Source organism: Sylvia atricapilla, chromosome 7 (assembly GCF_009819655.1).
Source record: "Sylvia atricapilla isolate bSylAtr1 chromosome 7, bSylAtr1.pri, whole genome shotgun sequence".
Taxonomy (NCBI): Eukaryota; Metazoa; Chordata; class Aves; order Passeriformes; family Sylviidae; genus Sylvia; species Sylvia atricapilla.
The window spans coordinates 15,406,154-15,427,245 of NC_089146.1; the positions used below are offsets into that span (position 1 = coordinate 15,406,154).

The window sequence follows — 21,092 nt, forward strand, 5'->3', positions numbered from 1 at the left end:
ATTCCAAAGGTCATAAAGTGAATGGAAAGAAGGCTTTGTCTTGCACTGTGACCATAAGAAGCCTCAACATATATACCCATTCTCCTCCCCGTTCGTGTATTTCATAAACTCTATTGTGTACAGGACAACAGTCCCAGGTTCTGTCAGAAGAGGGCTTGAACCTTTCATCTTTTCAAGACAAGTGCAATTTCAAACTAATTTTACTACCTTATTCTGACTAATTTCCATAAAATCGTTGAATTTTTTTTTTACAATATAGTTCTGCAGCTATTTTAAATGGAAAGGGTTTTTTTTTTTTTTACATCATGTCATATTCTGAGATTTAAAAACTAATGTTCTTATTCCAGAATATAGTCAATGTCTGTATCTTATGAGAAATAAAAAATTCAGCAAACTATCTATACAGATATGTGCCATCTGTATGGAATGCCATGACTATAAATTGAGTTTCACTTCCTCTTATTTTAAAGGCATGACAAATCAAGGGGAAATCTATTGCATAATCCATCCTAGTTTTACGCAACTACTAAATGCCAGACAAAAAAAATTCAAGTACAAAATTAAAGACTACTTTTTCTCCCTAAAAGAATAAAAACAGACTGAAAAGATCACATGGAATTTTTAGCTTGTTTATTGCTAGAATGGAAAATTAATAATGCAACACTTTCTTATGAGAAACTTAAGGGTATAACTTTTGTCTGGGAGCTAAAGATCTGGAAGACAGCATACTCTAACTATAAAGTTTTTTGCTTTATCTTGTCTCACTATTACTTTCTTTGAAATCCATGGAATTCTCCCATGACAGTTTTGAGGGATTTATCAAGTCTTCATAAAATACATTATAGTTTTCCAGATTTCTGCTCTGCTCTGTTTTAAGTTTAGACTCTTCTCTTCCCACCTTTTAAAAAAATTGATTATAGACACTCACAAATGTTTCTTTCCTCCCTAGAACTATTTTCCTGCAATCCTGATTTTTTCTGAATTTGTCTCTTCTCTTTTTCTTATAACAGTGTTACTTAATCCTGAGCCTGTGTATAAATTGGTTAGTATTTCTCAGATTCTCAATTAGCCACTGGAATTCTTCAATCTTATACTGAAGAATTATAGTCTTCTATAGTTTCCCTGCCTCAGAAAAATGTCAGCTTTGAAAAACGTTGTCATTGCTTGTCCAAGTACAAATTAATTGGGTTTTGCTGCTGCATTTTTTTTTTTCCCACAAGCAATTTACACCTACACTGATGACAGATTTTCACTTTGGTGTTTTCTTTTGTACAGAGCATAAGTCAGTGTGTAGCTAGCAATTCCTACCTTCTATTGTATATAAACTTACTTAATTTTCTCTTCGCATGGCAGAAAGTTGATTTTTCTGAAGAGTTGATTACTGTTAAAAAAGAAGAAAAGAGTGGTCAAGAAGCACGTGAGACTGTTAAAGAAGTGGAGCAAAAGCAGCAGGTTAGTTCAGTTAATTGGGGGTTTAATAACTAGAACTCTTAAAAGAAAAGAGTGCATTGCTGGAAAGGTCCTTTTTTTTCAGTCTCAAAGGCTCCATTTGGATGGGTGTTACCAGTGTAGCCATGGTCAATTGTTTTGCAGTTATTTTTATTATCCTGCTTTCCTTTCTAGCTAATCCACATATTCTTCCCTATGAATTTTTATTTTTTAGCTTTTTTTTCATGCCTGTATATCTCATTTTCTTTTCTAAAAGCTATTCCTTTACTAACCTTTTTCCAATTTTCCTTTGGTCCTATTGCCACAGTATTCTTAATGTAGAGGTCCTCTTTCTGACCATTCCTCCTCCTTGAAAAAGAGAACTTCTTCTTGAACTCTCTTCTTTAAAAATATAAGTTAAGGGAATATAGGAAGTAATAGTGCTGATAGTATTCCCAAAGCCCTAGAGCTCCTATGATGCCTAGATACAAGTTAGGAAAGTATTAATTTATAAGTAATATTCTATGAAAGAAAACATAGCTCAGAATTTGGACTAAATAATGGTGGAAATGACGATTTGTTGAATCATTAAGGTCTTAATCAGGAAAAAAGGGAGATTTTAAAACCTTTTTCTTTCAGATGGCACCAGGTGAATTGCTTGTAAATTCAGAAAGCATTGCTGAGAAGAGAAGCAATACTCTGTCTCCTACAGGCACTAAACAAGTATGTGTTGTTCATGTCAATTTATATTTAATCAGATTGATGGGCATCATTGTGTACTCTCAAGGGAATTCTACTTAATTTGCTGTGTATCAAAAGTGAGGACTATTATTATATTGGTAAACTTTGATTATATTTTCATCTACAGTATTACCAAAAACCTGGCAAAACAAGTACATTGATGCAGTTTAAAAATAGTGTGAGTAACAGCAAACAGAAGCAATGATGGAGCACAACTGCAGCTGGCAGTAGTTCAGTAGCACATCATGTCAAATATATTTTGCTTTAATATTGGTATGATGCTATAGAAGAAATAACAGAACTCACCATCAAATAATCATCTTTATCCTCATCTTAAAACACTTGAGTTCCATTTCAGTTGCCAAGATTCTCTGCAGCAGAGATCATAAATAATCCAAAGCAGGGGTTGTATCCACATTGAGGACAATTCATAAAATAAAAGAGAAGACTGTGTATGCATTTGGAATGATAAAAATCCAAACAGACAAAATCTTTTATTCATGGATACACAATAAAAGAATATGAAAGTTTCCAAATAATCAATGAATTACTGAAATCTTAGAAACACAGGCAAAGCAAAGCCAGACCTATGTTTTATGAGATTAATTACTTTAGTTTAAAGAATATTTTGAAGGTTTGGGATCCTGGACATAAATGTAAATAATTTGCAGTGTAAAAGAGTTTGATAAATTGGAGTGGGTGGTAATATATTTAAGTCCTTAGAAAGGTAGGATCCATTGGCAACAGATTTAGAAATCTAAAAATTCCATTTTGCAAACTGATAACATAGACAAATACTGCAAGATATTAAACAGTGATGTTTTATAGAAAGTCAGCTAATATCATTACCTTCAGTTCAATACAAAATGTGCTGTAATCTGCTGAGGAGCCAAAATTAAACCTAATTAATTTTCTTACCTTCCAAGTCAGTGGGAGTTTCAGCATTGACTTGGAGTCCACCCAGATTGCACTCAAAATTTTGTGACTGTTCCAAAGAGTGTCCCTCGGGAGAATCTCCTCAGCAGATGCCCATAGCTCTATTTTGCTCAGCCACAGCCTTGTCAGTCCTCATCAGACTAAGTCTCAGCTGCCAAGGAGAGAATGCAAAACAGCAAATATCATATGAGGATTGTGGCAGCTATGATGCCTCTACCCTTTTCATCACTCCATACTTCACTTAAAGAAGTAGCAGGTTCATCTCACAAGAGCTTCGTTCAGTGGGCCAGCAATCTCTAATTTTGTCTGTACTTCTGCAAGCTGCTTTCCCAGTATTAATTTGCTTCAAATATAACCCTCTTAAAAGTGTGCTAGACTTTCTCATGGCACATTGATCCTCCTGCTTTTTTGGTCCCATGCTGCCAAAGCCTATCTGGCAGCTTGTTCACTCACAGCTCACCTGTCATTCTTTTCACAGCATTTTCCCCAGGGTTGTCTTCCATCTCTTCAGGATCAGAGTTCATCAGGGGATGCTTGAGGGGAAATATTTTTATAGTAAAACTTGACTGCATCTTATAACTGAATTGAATTGTTTAGTAAAATAGACACAGTAAAATCCCAACCTTCTCCCAGTCATTTTTTCATAGATCTGGCATGAATCACACCGCTTTGAAATAACAAATGTAATAACTTGGAAAAGCATTTATATTAAAACTAACATGTCTAAAGAACCAGAGCATATATGAGGTTCTATTATTTCTGGGGTTTTGAAATTTTTTGCACTAATTGTTAGATTGTATTTGGAGCAGTAAAGCAAAAAGAAAACTAAAACAAATACACCACCACACTCTTGTACTGGATACTGCCAAAGAGATCTGTTTTGGAAAGCAATGAAATTCAGTGTATTACCCAATTTATGTGAGTAGGCAGTTTATAGGTGATGGAAACACTGCTTAGTAGATTACATATTTGTGCATAAAACTCATCAATGAGAGAGTAGCTTAAGAAAACATTATGCACACCTTTGCTGAGAGCCTTTGCACAAATGAAATCTGTCTGAATATGTGATTTCATTCATACAAAAATCAAGAGGCAGAGATATAATTAACAAATCAGATAATGTCTTTGATGCTTTGTGATTAAAATTAATGCACTTATGCCTTACCCAATTCTCTTTGAAACATGATGAGAAGGATTTCTTTTTCCTGGATCCAAGTTAATATAAAAAATAATTTTTACATTGCTTTTCTTTTAATATTTGGGAGGATCTTGTAACAGCTGGCAATTTTTTTAAAGGAAATATAAAATATTTGGAAAAAGGTATAAAAGTGTTGGCTTAATTATTTAACTCTTGAGCATTACTGACAACTCTCTTTCTCAAAGAAACAAGTCCAGAAGTTGGCTGTTAATATATTTTTATTGCTATGTAATTGTGTCCTGCTTAGATGTCATTAGGCCACATCCTCCTCCACCTTCCCTTTGCAAATGCTCATATAAACAAAAGCTACAGAAATCCACAGGTTGCCCTTTGTTTATGAAAAGGTACTTTTTGTTAAATTGTTACTGTTATAATAGTTACAATAATATTTTCTAGAATCTATTTGAGCAGTTTGAAATTCCAGTAAGCTGCTGCAACATTTTCTGAAAAATTGTCTTTTGCCCCATTTCTCTCTGCATCTTAGAATACATCAAGCATAATTAGAAAACTTATTTTTGCTAGATTTTGCAGGACAAGAGGATGTATTAAATGATGACTCTTTGTTTTTCTTTTTCTTCTTTCCTTTCTCTTCTTTCCTCTCCTAGTTCGAGGAGAGGAATATATTGGCTGATATTTCAGTTATCTGTCCAGCTGGTGAGGATCCTGTTTCACAAGATACAGAGCTGTCATCTTCAGCCAAAGAGGATAGTTTACAGACTGAATTCCTGGCAGAAGAAACACCCTCTGGAGATGAATATGAGTGTATATCACCTGATGATATCTCTTTGCCACCGCTTTCTGAGACACCAGAATCCAACCTCTTACATTCTGAAACAGAGCTAGAAGAGCAGTGCTGTTGTAGCTCTCATAGTCTGCATGTCAATTCCTATAGCTTGCAAATGCAGAAAACCACTAGAACAGTAAAACTGATGGAAGCATCTGACCTCTTAACAAATTCTGCCTTTGCTGATGCTACAAATAATAGAATGGAAAGCCCATCAGATCACTTTGAAAAGTTTTGTATCTCTTTAACAGATTCTGGCCCCAAAGTCAGAGCAGTATCTCCTTTGACTTGTAGCTCACAAGGAATATCTGAAACTAGCACTGCTTCCTACCCCACAAAAGCCAAACCAGCACACAGCATGACGAGTGAAACGTGCAAAACACATTTACAACACCTTGAGCTTCATAAAAGCACGGCAGAAATGCAAGAAAAAATGCATGCCTTGAATAACTGCCCTAAACCCCAGGACAGGCTGCATGTTTTGCCTGATGCATTCTCAGGTTTCGTGTTTCAATCAGACACTACCAGAAGCTGTCAGAGGCAGATGGTTACCCGAGAAGAGATTAAAAGTTCTTCAGAAAAGAACAGCATGGCCAGCCTAACTGGACAGGCGCCTAACTTCTCCCAGCTTCTGTCTAACAAAACCGTCATGGAAGGTTCTCCGGTAACTTTGGAAGTAGAAGTATCGGGATTCCCAGAGCCTACACTGACATGGTGGGTAGCTTGCAATGAGAAATAGCAAATATAACTAGTAGCGAGCCACCACAAACCTCTTACTACCATATCAGTCAATACGTAGGCTAGAATAAATTACTTGTATCCTTTCTACTCCACACTTGGCATGATTTCCACCTTCAGAATTGTTTTCAACAATTGACCAACTTGAAATAATTTCTCTGTACCAAATTTTATGAATGAGGGCATCAAACTACTGCAAACATATACAATGTTTTTAAGAAAAAGCATCATAGCTTTCATATTCCTGAATATGGCATTCAATGCCTTCTTAAAATCATTGCATGCTTCAGATTTACCATAAATAAATTCACCTGCATTTTCCCAGGCTCTGGGCACTAGATATGGACAGACACATAGATGTGCATGCACACTGAAATATTTATATAGTCACTACATAGATGGGGACACATTTATACATGTGTGAAAGACGGGTATTAAAACTAAGGTTACAGGTTTAAAAAACCCCACCTAAACATCTACACTAAGAGAATCAATTTTATATCATATATTGGTGTGCATGGTCTACCTCTTTCTTAATTGCTATGTGTCTATCTATTTAGATTACTTTATATTGGATTTGTGAGAAATACAGATGTTATATATACATCTGAACTCTAAAAATTCCCTGCCAAAGGGAATAGGGGCTGAAAGAGGGGTAGGATTTCAAGATTTTTTTCATAGATCCATATGTTGTGGCATGTATTCCTCCAGTTTTACCTCATTTATCTTTTCTCCATTTTTTCCATTAGCCTCTCAAAATGGAGGCCTTTCCTTTAATGTATTAAAATTCAATATGCCTCTAACTGGAAAAAAATGATGTTAATACTGTAATTACACATTTAAAGAATTAAATTGTAAGCTTTTGTTAAAGTGAATTTTTTTCAATGGCACTGAGAAAAATACTGGACACTGCAACCTTGGTGCTACACTCTGTTGTTATCAATAAAATTACCTTGTTTTAAATACCAATATTGTACAGACTGAGGAGTATTATTGGTGAAAAAAGATATTAATTTCATTCTAAGAACACATTAATTTAGCTCAAAAATATATACACTATTGTTAGATTGTCTTTCAAAAAGATAGAATTCAACTGGAATAATTTTGCAAACTAGAAATTAATGAAAACAGGAAAAATATGGATTTTAATTAAAAATTCACCAATAAAGTATATTTGGGACTTGTGTAGAAATTTCTTTGGATATAGACATGGAAAATATTTTTGTGTGCGTTAGGTTAAATGTAGCCTGTGCTGAAATATCATGGGGCAAGGAGAGGCAGATTTTTCTGAAATTTCCATTTTTAAATTAGGAGTCAATACCAATGCACGGTGACAGATCCTTAAGTGTTAGAATATTACAGAAGTTTGCAGAAGTATCTCCTGATGCATTGTTCTATCCTGTTTGATGATGTGAGCTAGGTAAATGTTAAGTGGACTGGGATGGAGGAAGGTTCTTGGCTGTCTTTTATACTGAAGATACAAGTTTGGAAAGTTTATTTGCTGATCCTTTAGAACATATTCGTGGGGTGGATGTGGATGGACTCAAGACCTCATTAACAAAAATGTCTCAGCACAAAACCAAGGGCCCAGGCCCTAATGTCACCTCTCTAAAACTGCACTGAGAGAGTTGTAACTTGTCTGCTGAAAACCATTTTCAGAACCACATTTTTTGCTGTTTTGCATATTATCCAGTAATGTACAGTGTTTAACTGTTCTAAGTTTAAAACTGAGAAATGAGAGCACAGCAGTTCTCTATCTCTTGCTGTTACTGTAGTGTTACAGAGATTGTCTGCATTTGCAAAGTTCTGTGTGGCATGCAGTGATAAAACTCTGACTTGAAAACTGACTCTCTGCTTCAGGTACAAGAAGGGCCAGAAACTGACTGCAGATGAGCACTTAAAGCTTTTACAAAAGGAGACAAAGCATACTTTGTTCATTCAGAAGGTGTGTGATAAAGATGCTGGCCTCTATGTTGTTCGGGCTAAAAATTTGAACGGCACTATCTCCTCAAGTGCCATTCTTCATGTGCAAGGTAACAGGCCACCTATTGCAAGAATAGACTGGATAATGCTGTGTGTCATCTATATTAGCGTCTCACTAATGTACTGGCTATTCACAAAATAAGTACAATATTGACTGCACTGGACTTAATTATCACATTGTTGAATTTATTTTCTTACACTGCATTTTCACAATATGTACCAAACCACTTCTTATGGCAAAACAGATATATTGCTTGTTTCTTTATTGCCAGCATTATATCTATTCTACTTTCTCACAGTAATATTGAGATAAAAACTTAAGAAAGATTTTTGTAGAATCTGAGGATGAGTTTTGCTTTCTGAAAATGAAGGCATTCCAAAGCACTGGAAGTAGTTTTAATGGTTATAGGTTTTAAATGTCAATATAGAGCCAGGTAGAGTGTCCCGATAGAGTGATGTATATTTTGGGATATTGTCTTCTCTTGGGATGGGGTGTGGAATGTGCTGGAATATTTTTAAAACATAGAATGTATTTTTTCCAGCTTCATGTTTGCTTGTATGCTTACAAAAATTATTTTTAGGATAAAGCTTCTTAGTAAAGGTATCATACCATTCATGATTGAACTAATATAGATCAGATTTAAATCTGTCTCAGCCCAGCATATAGTCTCCACAAAGGAGAGCTGCAGTAGTTCCAACAGAGCTGTGATTGTGCTACAGAGCTGACCCAGAACCATCGGGATTTGTGTAAGAGATCTAGCACACAATAGAACACAGGTTTACAAACTGAAACATTCCAACACTCCACTCTGCTTAAATACATGTCCGTGATACTTTCTCTGCCTTCTTACAAAGTTAAAGATACAAATATTTCTAATAATCCTCTAAATTATTAATATAAGACAAGAAAGTTAATAATTTATAAGGTGAGTATTTGCCAATGTTTAAAATTTTAACACACTGATTTTGAACAGAATCAAGCAAATTGGGGAAATATCCAAAAGCGTATTCAAATTTTTTTAAAAAAGAGAAGTCAGTCAAACAGAATTATCCTTTAACTTCAAAGCAGTAAATCCAAACCGATACTTTGTTCACCTAGAGTTTGTATATGGTTCTTGACAAGGAAAACCACAAAGATATTTTTTATTAAAGTTCTAATTTGTTTAACTACTACATAACAATGATGTAACTGTGCCAATGGAAGACTCAATTTATAAATCCTCAAATATAACTTCATTCTTTAGCCTCACTATTTGTTGTATTTATATAGTAAAAGGGTTAACAAACAGCTACATGATTTTTCCTGCATCTTTTGATTACCAGCTTTTGTGTTACAGTTGCATTGCCGTGAGAAATTTTTAAAGAGGAAATATTTACCTTCTCTTGCATAATTTGCTGGAATGAAGTAAACTGTGTAGCATGCTATGAAAAGAATATATATTGTAATTGCTGAGGGTCAGATATTTTGGCCCAGTGACTGCAACTTTTGGCCCAGTGACTGCAAAAATTCCTGTAACTTTGAAAGTTCTCATAACCTCACAGCAATGAGAGGGAGCAGGAGGAGGAAGTGCTGAACAGATGGGGGAACACAGTAAGTTCTAACTAACTTGGTATTACCCTTAATGAACCACTTTCCACGTTCAGTCAGCTCCCAGAAATGTAGATTCATAAGAATTTTCTCAGGTATTAATTTCACCTGTTTTCCTGCAGTGTATTTTCCATTTCACACTAAAGGTAATTTAGACCTTAATAAATCATTGTAGAAGTATATAATACATTTGTTCGTTTGTTTATTTGTTAAAATTTTCCTCTGAGAATTCAAACACTTCTCTGAATTTTAGGTAAAGAAAAGTTGATTTTGTGAGCGTGGTATTGCATCTACTTTCTATCAGGAATAGCTTTAAATGCACAACTTTTAATGGGTGTGTGGATATCAGCCACAATTTTAATTGCTGTAAGAAACAAGATTTTTAAAAGAGTGATTAGAGATACTGCATTCACAGTAGGGTTCTGAAAATCTCACAGTTTAAGTGTTTTGCTTTGTAAACAAAGACATAACCAACACTGATTACTGCTGTGCTGGCAGTCTGGATTTAAATACCCTTTATTTAAGGACTCAAATGAGTCCTTAAAAAAAGAGCTGGAAAATTCCAGCTGTGTTCTGTTTAGATAATCTAAAAAAAAGGGGGGGGGAAAAAAGTCATTGCAGTCACAGGTTTGAGCCTATAGTTACTTCAGGATCCCAAAATGTCAACATCTTCCCAATAGCTCCCTTATAGAGAAGATTTAAGCCTCAGTCCCACCATCTTTACAAAAAAGGCATTAGGCATATAACTACACTCCCTTCCTGCTTTCCCATACGCAGACACCCTCTAAGAAAATGGTGAAAGATATTGCCTGACTACAAGATGTGGAATCATTTGAAGGGGTGTTTACACAAGGCATCTAAATTTGGAGGGGAAAGGAATTAATTATTTTAATTTTTCAAGAGAAGCAGCCTGTCTGAGGTCACAGGTTTGAGTCAGTAGGCAGAGGGAGGATGAGTCATCACCCAGATTGGATCAGATGTGGCTGGAGGTGCAGTGGAGAAGGTGAGTTCCTCTCAAATGACTGGTAAGGTATGCTTACTTCTTCACCTTTCTCTGGAGACTTTTCTAGGGTAAAGGAGTAGTGTATTATCATCTGTGGCTCAGAGGAATTGTGTCTTGAAAAATTACTGCCAAGACTTTAAAGAGGTTACACATGGTATTCAAGGAGATTGGAGCTCTGGATTATGGATATTTCAGATCAATTGGGTCATGAGACCTGCTTAATATTCCTAATAAAGGAATCCTTCTGTTTGTGTTAGGAGCTTGACTGTGACAAAATCTCAAAACAATAAAGTGCAGTGTTGATTTAGAATAATGCTGAGCAAATCCAAAGTTTCTAAGCAACATGGTAGGAATCTGCCTAGCCTAAATTCATGGAGAAGACAGGGGAAGTTTATTAAATTGCTAATATCACATTTCAAGACACCAGAGATTGGAAACTACATGCCTAGAGTAAAAGATTAAGAATAACTGTGAAGCAATTTAATTTAAAAACTGTCTGTTAAAACAAATTTGGCTTGACCTGCTCGTGGGTATGTGAGAGAGACTTTAGGCAGGGGTGAATGCTGTATGTTAGACAGATGAAGGTGAACTCTTCTGCAGTTTTTGCATTGCTCCAGGTTAATGATTTTTCTGTGCTTATTCACCAGTTTGTGGCATAATTCTATTGGTTTCTACAGATAACTCATATTCCTATTTATAAATATTCCTATTTTATTTAGTAGTTGACAAAATTATTGTCTGAAGCTGTGAGAGTGGTATTGCAGTACCACTGGCTACCTGATTTTTTTTTTTTTCCCACAATAGAGGAACAGATTGGTTCTTTCTAACCCTTTGTGGATGTGGACATCATGGCATGTCCAGCCAATACATAATTTGCAAGTAACAAGTTGTCTTCTGAGTTTTTGTTATGATATCATGGGATAACCACTAGTGAAATATAACCATCCATTCTATTTTGAAGGTTGCTGTCAGATGATAAAATCTTCTTTTACAGCAGATTTTGCTGAGGTCAAGCCTGTGCCTGAAAGAGTCATAGGAACTGTCACTTCATGGTTTTATTTGCACATACTTTTCCCTTTGCTCTCTAGAAACTGAACATTTCAGTTTTTATATTCTGCTGCCTTATTGATATAAAGTCAAGATGTGGTCTGATCATTATCACTGTCACCATTCCACTCAGATATTTTTTTTTTTAATGGTAAAAATCATTCTGGTATGAGATGCAAAATGACTTCACAAGGCAATCCAAACTGCACAAGTAATGGAATCCAGCAAAAATTATCCCAAGGAGTGGCTGAAGCCCACTTTATGTTTTCTGCTGGAATACAAGCTAATCATGTTCTGTTTCTGACCTATTGCTAACTGTCTGCAAAGAGTAGGCAGGGGTGTAAACTTTGTTCTCTTGCTTGAAGTGAAGCTGGAGATGTCAAATTTCTGGGCTTCAGGTGCATGAAATGCAGTGGGGATGGCAGCTTGCACACGCTAACCTTCAACAGCTAAGAACTGAGTGGTTTGAGCTGCTCTGGCTGGCTAATACAGAGGTCACACGAGGTTAGCACAAATAGGGGAGAGTAAAACTTACATTCTTCTGCTTTGCATTGGGCGCCTCAGTCCTACAGTACACAGGAAGAATAGAAAAGCAGCTAAGCTTAAAAGCTTATTGCAACTAAGAGCTCACCTAAGAAGTGGATTTATTAATACTGTGGTTAGAATGTCTGCCTCTGGCCAGCAGGCCCATACTTGGCAAAAATAGGCTTTGGCTCAATATATTTGGGGTTAGAAGTTGATGGGCACCTGTGAGAGATAAGCTGATTTTTTGTTTCATAATACCATAAAGGAAAAAATTTTGTCCTTAAACAGTGGAGCAATGCTGGCATAGCAGTTCCAAACCCTGTCATTTAACACCCATTTTAGTAATTTTCTATTTCTGAGAAGGCCAGTGATAACTTCTGTTAAATATTTTGGAAATGTGATATAATTTATATTAAAGAGGAAGGATGCATCCTTTATGTGATAGAGATGCAAAAAGTTCATTTTTATGGTAGGATGCCTTTGTGTGTTCCTCTTGTGTTCACATCTTCTGCTTTATATTCTCTGTGTCAAGAATACTTAGTCTGAATTTTGAGCTTCTCTTCTCTTTTTACTGTAACCTCATAGGTGGAATTATAAGTGGAACCTCAAGTGATAGTACAGTGATTAAATAAATGCAGCTTTACAACTCATTAAGTTACAAGTCACAGAAAGCAGTGATTTTATTCAGTACAAACTGATGCTGAGGATCAAAATTTCTTCAGTTTTGATGGGTTAATTTGTATTGATCATTCCTTGTAGTGGTTTAGGTGTCATCTGTCCTTCCACAGTTGGCAAGAGGCTGGCACAAAATCAATCTCATGTGCGTTGGGTAATGCAATAGAAAAGCAATTACTTGCCCATCCTTCATCTGAACCAAACTTGTACTGGACAATGTGGTAGTACATGGTTTCAGTATTTATGATGGCCAAAACAATGATATGGTCAAAGCTGTAGAGAGGCCTGTTTCTGCCCTTCGTATTTGTTGCAAATACAATTTTTTTTTTAATATTTTCAGTAACTTAAAAAAAACACCAAAAACAAAACTAAAATAATGGGGGGGGAGACAGTGAAGAAAGTGTGATGTACAAAATTGCAACACGTGATAAAATTTGCTGTCATTACTTTGTCACTTTAAATTAGTATGGAATAATTAATTTTACACCTTCACTGAAACAATAATTCACACCGACCTCCCTAATACCTTACCAAACAATAGAATTCTTTAGCACTTCCATGGAACTAATATCACTATGCTGATGCATGAAATTCTTGGGTGCTTAATGCCCATGTTATTCAACAAATGTTATATTAGACAGATAAATGATATGTGCCAACTAACTGTCTTGCAAACAAGTTATCCTGAGTTCCAGGCATCAGTCAAAGTGCCTTTGTCTTTCAGTGTGATGAACTTTATGAGAACAGATGATTTGTTTCAGTTGCTTTAATTGTGTCTTTTAAAACACAGTGAATATTGATTTTATTTTTTTTTTTTTTTTAGTACAAGGAAAACAGCCAAACTTCATACAAAAGTTTGGACCTATAACTCTGCAAGAAGGAGAAGATTTAATCCTGCATTGCACCATACATGGAAAGCCCAAACCACGTGTCTGCTGGACAAAGGATGACATCCAAGTGGTATCTGGAGATATCAGCGTATGTTCTAATGTTGCTGAAATTTTTCTTGGGAGAAAGGTAATTTATATTGCTTTATGCTACTAATTATCCCCTACGTGCATTCTCTTGTTTTACAGGTCGAGAAATTAGGAGATACCTATTACCTTTTAAAAAGAAATGTAGTCCTTGCTGATACTGGGAAATATATCTGTGTTGCCAGCAATGAAATTGGAAAGGCACACTGCTCTGCTTTCGTGACAGTGATAGGTGATTCATCCTGCCAGCTGCATGCTTTTTGGCACCCTCTTGCCTTATTACATGAGCAACTTGTTTCCACTAATGTACGTGTTTTGTTTCAGAGAAAAATAAACCCCACAAAACTTCCCATGTAACTCAGGCTAAAGCAGAATGGGAAGAGGAGTACTTTTCAGAAGAAGTGAATGTCACCACAGCAGAGCTAGTACAAGCCCAGGACACACCATGTGAGAGAGGTGAAAGGCCAGTGGCTAAATATACTTCAGTAAGGTAATTTACATCTTACTCCATGCTACAACTTGTACTACTGCAACAACTGTAAGGACCTTCATTTACAAAGCACACATCAAACACTCCTCCTAATCCATGAATTTTGTGGCAAGGTGCATTATGTGTATAATATGTGACTCCCTCTTTCACTTAATTCTTCGTCCATCAAAAGATATGTAATTTTTAGATTAAAGAACTTGTAATACATTAGAAAATTGAGCCTGTGCAAGGTATTTACAGTTAGTGAATTTTTTTTTTTGAAATTTAAGCATCCTAATCTAGACATTAATATAAGATTGAAGAGCTTAAAACACAAAGCAACCCAGAAATTCAAATTGCTGGAGCTAGGTGAAGTTTAACGAACAGAATGTATAAGCGAGGTTTTCTGCGAGGCAAGTCCTATTGTGAAGAATAAGTAGCAATCCTAGTAAGACAGGAACTGTCATTGTTCATTAATCGATTAAAGATAACAATACTTCCCACTGTGCAGTTTCAGATTAAATAAATGAGAAACACGACCTCACTAATCCCTGTGACCTTTAGCACAGGATGAAATCTCACCTCATAAATATAGGCTCTGATAAAAAAGAGAGAGTATTTTTGTGTTTAAATTTCTGAGGTTTATCTTTGTTGTTGGAAACAACAACAAAGGAAAGTTATTGCATGTGTTGATTCAAAAGCTTTGTCCTTTCCCATGTGAGCTGCCTGCATGCTTTGCCTCACAGCCAGCTGACGAAGCATTGATCCCACATATTTTGTTCAGGGTTGTGATGTGGCAGGTATTCATAAGTCAAAAATGACATGCAAGACCATCATAATTTTACTTAAGTCATATAGATAATTCAGTATGATTAAAATATGTAGACCATATGGAAAGGTTAGATTTATTCTAATTTTTTCTCTTATCTTCTGTTGTTTATAGCTAAAGTGTCTTCTTGTCAGTAAGATGAGATTTAGAACGTTTTATGTTTTCTCTGTAATCACTATTTGATCTCTAATCTTTTATTTTCACAAGGCCACGAAGAATTGTCTATGCCACCATTAAAAATATGGGCAATATTAACTGACCTTTTTTAAACAGGTTTAAAGAGAAACTCTGGTTTCAAGGAGTGCATCTTGAACTTGAGAGGCCATGAGAGATTAATTTCATTTTGATACATGATCCCATTCTTCTGCCTGATGCAGTGGAACAGAAGATGGACTGAACTGCAAGATGCCTGATTCCTGAGCGTGTTTGTGTTCTTTGCTGTTTCCATTGGTAGATATTGGCTGTGGGTGAGGAGTAGATGAATTTTGGGTGCTATCCAATATATATCTAGATTCAAATTTGTATTTCGTCTCTTTACAAATAAATCATTATTAAAATTCACCTGTGCATAGCATTTATTAGACAGTGATTTATAATTTACCTTGGTTTTGCTCTGGATTGTTGGACAAATCTAACAGAAGGTGAAGGAGAAAAGAAACATTCTCCTTAAATTGCAGATCTCCTCGGTGACTCACTAGTGCCCACTATTCTTCTACAAATTCCATCAGTGGTATTAGTTCCATCAATAGGTCTTCCCACTAGCTATAGAAAAGAAGAGAGGATAATATAGAGAATTAGGATTTAAAACAAAATTATCTTCTAACTACAGAATTCTTCAGTTTATTAAATAGAGTGTTAATTGACATATTTCTAACAGCTCTGAGACATTTTTCGGAAGCCAGCCACCAAAAGCAGTGGTTACTTACACAAGCAAACCTTGTCCATTGCTTGCTTAGTAGCAGGAATGTCTTCAGGGAAGAGAAAGTCTCTAAGTCACCATAATGGAGAAGTCTTCCACTGCAATGCTTCTGCTTTCAGGACTAGATTAATATGACAATACAGTCCATTTCCAGTTGGTGCCTGCCATTGTTCAAAGGAGTGGACTTCGAAGCTAGATTCGTGCTAGATTCAAAGCACATTTTTAGTTTAGCCAAAGACTCTTCAATAACAGAATTCCTTAAGAACCATAGTGTCTATTTAGGGTATTAAAAAAAAACACGTGAGTTGGAATTGAATCTTTTGGCTCGTACGCCAGTAATTAGAATGATGAATCTTTGTCTCCACCTCTTCAGTTCAGAGTTTAAGTGTGTTGTTCAATTTATTTCAAAGCTTCTTGTAGAGAAAGACAAGGATTTTTTGAAGTGTCATCCATTTGCCACATTGAAAAAGATAGATCACGAAAAGCTCCATTTTGGATGGTTGTTTGGCTGTCCCAACAGTAAACAAAACAGTTGCCCTTGCAAATAACAGTTCTTGAACTTGATCCATCTGATTCAGATTTTCAAAGTCCCACCCTTGAAAATTTTGAGAAATGATTCACACTTCTTCAGTGCACTCTCAGTGGCCTGGCCAACACTTCAGGTACTCACAGATTCCACATGTGCTGAGCAATTCCAACATTCTGTTATTCTGTACATGCACATTGATTAGACCTACTCTGGTTTTGCATACCAGGCAATGCACTTACACTTCTCACAGGCAACAGATAGGGATTTAAACAGTGCAGCATTTTTGTGCTTCATCCAAGTTGATGTCATCTGTGCAAAATTGGCGCTGAATAACATATCTAAGAATTGCTTAAATTGTAATGTTAAACATTTTTCTCCATCAAGATGCAGGTTGGATAGCAAAAACTTAAATTTATCTCCAAGTTAATGTACAGGCAGAGAGAGGAAATGAGCTGGAAAAAAATATCATGTACATGTCTTCACCTGATCACATAAATCACTGGCTTGACGTTATGGAAAAGTCAGTGGCATCCTGCCCATGGAAGAGTCACAAGGCTATGTATATGTGCACACAAATATAGTAGCTGCAGACTGAGGTACTTGCTCTGCATATTTACCCTGTATCTCTCATGAATTTTTCCAAAATGGAATGAAGTGTCAAACATCTTATGGATCCTGTGCAATTACCTTTCCCAACTAAGCCCCTCATTTGCTTGTGTTATTTAGATTTAGAGATGTCACAGAGAATTCTGTGTTTCTGACTGTACTCACATTCAGAGGACTTAAAAAGTAGATATCTGATGTGAATCCTCTTCTTTCCCCCAAATTATAAACCCCCTAAAATAAAAATTCTTTTGTCAGCTGGAAACGTTTAATATGGCATACATGATTTCCTATTTAGAAATTCATTCTGTAAAAATGAAAATGCAGAATTCAGTCCTTGCTGATCTTGGATGCTCATCCAATTTAAAGTATTGGCTTCTTTTTGCTATTTCTCAATTGTTAGACTATGAGAAAAAAATAATATTTGAGAGTTTTTTTCCTCTTGATTCACAAAATATGTATCAGGAAAAACGTGTCAATGTTTCTTTAAATAATACATGGGGCAAAACAGAAATCTGTGTATCTATTCTTACTTATGGTTTTCTTACAAAAATATTAGAAAATGGAATTTATAAATAAATAAAAATCTGTCAGCCTTCTTTTGCCAATGAGTAACACAGCTATTGCTCCAAGTGTTCCCAGAGAATGGATCCATTATGAAAAATGGTAAGTGTGATTGTTTCTTCTCATTTTACAAATCATGGATATAGATTTATTAAAAGGTTTCCAAAATTGATAAAAATATGTATCTATTAAATGCTAAGCACTGTCTCAATGTTAGATAAAACTTGTCCCCAGTACAACGATGTTAATGACTGTTTTGTGGAAGGAAATGGAACACTTAATAAGTATATTCTTTACTAAGGAGGCAGGTTTTGTTAGTAGGGCTTAGTTTCCAGAGTGAAGTCCTAAGAAGGTAAATGTCTTTTTTTCTTCCTTGTTCCACGTATGTAAATGTGTGAGGACAATACACAAAGAAATAATATACAAGGAAAACTTGTCAAAAGTGACAACTGTGAATCTCCTTAGGTATTTCAAAGGAGATAAGTGACTCCTACCAACATGGAGTCAGTGATTAGGAACACTGAAAACGTGCAGTTTCCAAAAAGTTGTTCCTATATGAAACAGATAAAGTAATTTCAAAGCTCAATTAATGTCTTAGTTTTGTTTTCTACTTTGGAAGAAAATGGCAGAGCCTTCTTCAGTAACAATTTTTGCAAGCGAGTTTTAGTTTGCATAGAAAAACATTGATGTATCTTGCCTATTCGATTACACTGGCTCAGATAAGAATCACAAGCACCTGAAAAGACAGCAGCCTTTCAAAAGCCAGCTGCAGCAGACAAACATGGATACTCTTGTGCATATAATTCAATTTATAGCCTGTATTTAAGGTTCTAAAGTTTTTGTTACAAAGTACTGTTTGTAGTATTAGCAGGGAAAGAGGAGCTGATAAGGATGGTGGAAAATTGATTTAATCTCAGGATTTAGAGGTTTAACATTAGTGATTTTTAAGTTATTTTAGTTAATTCAAAGTTTAAAGAAAGTGAGTGGGAGGAGGGGAAGTAATTTTTTTTTCCTAAAGTATACTTGGAAAACTTGAAATACAACAAAAATACAATATATAAATGTATTTTGGGTTCTGTTTAGTTGATTCTATAGGGATGTAGGACAGCAAACACCACACCTATGATGTGCTACATGTACTAAACATCAGCAATATAGAGTTTATACCTTAAGCAGTAGCAGACTGAAGCAGATGTTGAATTTTTCATATCTTCAATTTTGTGTCTTCCTGACAAAAAAAAGCCTTTTTCATTATCTGGATCTGATTTTTATTTGATGCTGGAGCAAAGAAATGTCATTTTTACCAGCAGTAAAACAAGACTGAAGTCATCCTTCTGATTTTCCTGTGAGTACACTATATGACACTAAACATGTAGAAACCATGTGATACCAACAGAAGGTATGCAGGATAAATAATTCATATTTCCTTGAGGACATGAGATAAATATTCCACTCTTCTGAAATTTGATTTCTGTATTTAAAGTAAAAAAACTGAGAAGGTACAAACGTTTGTTGTAATGGAAACAGATGATTAAAACCAAATGTAAAAGTTAAAGAAAAGAAGGAACTTATTTTTTAAAATACAATATATTTGTATTTGAATACAGGAAAGTTTTTCCCTTTTACCTATTATTGTTATCAGTCATTGTTGACTTGATGGGAATAGCAACGTATGAACTTTCCACCATCTCAAAACTTCAAAAGTGATAGGTTATAGATTTCTGTCATTTTAAAATGATTGTATATTCATAAACTTTTTAATTTTCAAATTTGATTTAGATATCATCATTAAGTTGGCTGCATTTTTAAGTTTGAAAATACTACCTTGTGTTTTTCCTGAAGTTGGATTTTTCACTATTTAAGTGTTTAACTACAGAGAAAAACAACTGCCTGCTAATTTAGCAGGCCTCTGTTGAGAAACAGAAATTTTATACCCTTTACATGAGTTTCTTTGGACATTTTATGTCTTCTAACTCAAGCTAGCTTGAGCTCCCCCTCATTGCAGAGAGTTGCATCTGCTGTCAATACTAAGTCTTGTACAGAGTGATCTAAAATCTATTTGCATCAAGAAATTAAAAATGAGCCATAGTACTCTGACTTTCAGCTGCTGTGAGGGTTCAGGTAGTCCCAGTGCAGAGACTGTTCCTGCAGTTTGTGGTGCTGCTGATACTGCTGCATTCCAAGAGTAGCCATGAAGTTGCCACCTTATGGGATGGATAAATTAAAGGGCAGATCAAATTTCTGAAGTTATTTTATGATATTGCAGCAATATGTCATATGTTACTTCTTTCAGATCTGTAGGAATCAGAGCAGTGAAACTCTCTCTCTCTCTCGCTTCTTGGCATTTTGTGCCTCTCTTGCTGGAGAGGTTGTTTTCAAACACAAGTGCAGCTGATAGTCCAAAACTCCAATCTGTGTTTACTTATCTGAGTGCTCTCAGGGAAGTCCTTTTCCTTTTCAATGTGAAACTTGGTAACCTCAGACTGAAGTCCTCCTTTTTCCAAACCAGCTAAGTGCATGCTTAATTTTAAGCAAGTAATTTGAAGTAGTATTATGTGCTAGTTATGTACATGGCGAGTTTGTTTCGTAGGCAGGAATAGAAACAGGCAAATGAGCTGGTGTGGTAAAAGACTTCCCATTCCAGCCACAAACAAGAGTAGTCTTCTAACTCTGATGTCTGTTTCAGAAGCAATCACTCAAAAGACACAATTAGCTGCATAGTGACAAAGCTGGGATAGTGGAAATTCACAAACCAATACGCTATTTCATGGTCTGAGGCTGCACAAGGACTAGACAGGTCTAAAAAAAAGCTGTTAGACATAAAATCTTCTTTCTTAAAAATGACAGTAATTGCCTGTGTCAATTTACTTTCACAAAATTTGTGTTTCTGCACATTGTATGCTACTATTTGTTATGTTTTATGGCTTGGAACATCCAACAGAAAAATCGTGATGGAAACAAAAACAGCCCTGGAGCACCAAATCTGTATATTACCAAACACAATTTTAGAATTAAAAGTTACAGAAAAGTAAAAAGCTTACAGAAAAACAAAGTTTAAACAGTGTATTCTAATAGTGTGCAGCCACTTGTCTGAGCTCAGCTTACTTCTTTAATCTGGTGATTGACATATGCATTTGGTGTGGCTTCTTGGATGTTTTATAATGAAAGAAAGCAGGACTGCATCTCACTGATATGATGACTTCTGACTTGTTTGTATGCCCTGCTAAAAGACTTTTTATTGCTTTCTTTGTCTTGTGGTTATGAATTAGGAAGTTTGTAATGTAAACTACACTTGGTAAACTAAATTGAATTATAAATCGAAAGTTTTGGAATGGCTGAGGTTTCCTCAGTGAATCCCTTTTGTGCCTCCAAAATTAGCATTGTCAGTCAAAACCAACAGGTGGTGTATGGTTACAGGGAGTGAATCCCCCCTCACAAGATACTTTCTTTCAGGAAACCAATCAGAACTGGCACTGACATGATGAAGCAGAGCTGTCAGCAGAGCTGGGGTATATAAAGCGAAACAACTATGTTAGCACTTCTGAGCAGTCGTGCATTC

At 35.6% G+C, this 21,092-nt stretch overlaps 1 protein-coding gene across 3 annotated transcripts in view; it reads left to right on the plus strand.

Annotated features, from left to right (window-relative positions):
- The window catches only part of CCDC141 (coiled-coil domain containing 141), a 70,743-nt gene extending 55,281 nt beyond the window's left edge, over positions 1-15,462 (plus strand). For 2 of the 3 annotated variants that reach the window (XM_066322730.1, XM_066322731.1), the window contains exons 23-30: positions 1,354-1,452; positions 2,068-2,151; positions 4,909-5,801; positions 7,686-7,858; positions 13,470-13,624; positions 13,723-13,852; positions 13,945-14,110; positions 15,192-15,462. In XM_066322730.1, coding sequence (XP_066178827.1) covers positions 1,354-1,452; positions 2,068-2,151; positions 4,909-5,801; positions 7,686-7,858; positions 13,470-13,624; positions 13,723-13,852; positions 13,945-14,110; positions 15,192-15,246 — 1,755 coding nt within the window. In that variant the 3' untranslated portion in view covers positions 15,247-15,462. The remainder of the gene's footprint in view (positions 1-1,353; positions 1,453-2,067; positions 2,152-4,908; positions 5,802-7,685; positions 7,859-13,469; positions 13,625-13,722; positions 13,853-13,944; positions 14,111-15,191) is intronic. The other variant, XM_066322732.1, reaches the window with a different exon arrangement.
- Positions 15,463-21,092: the final 5,630 nt, after the last annotated feature.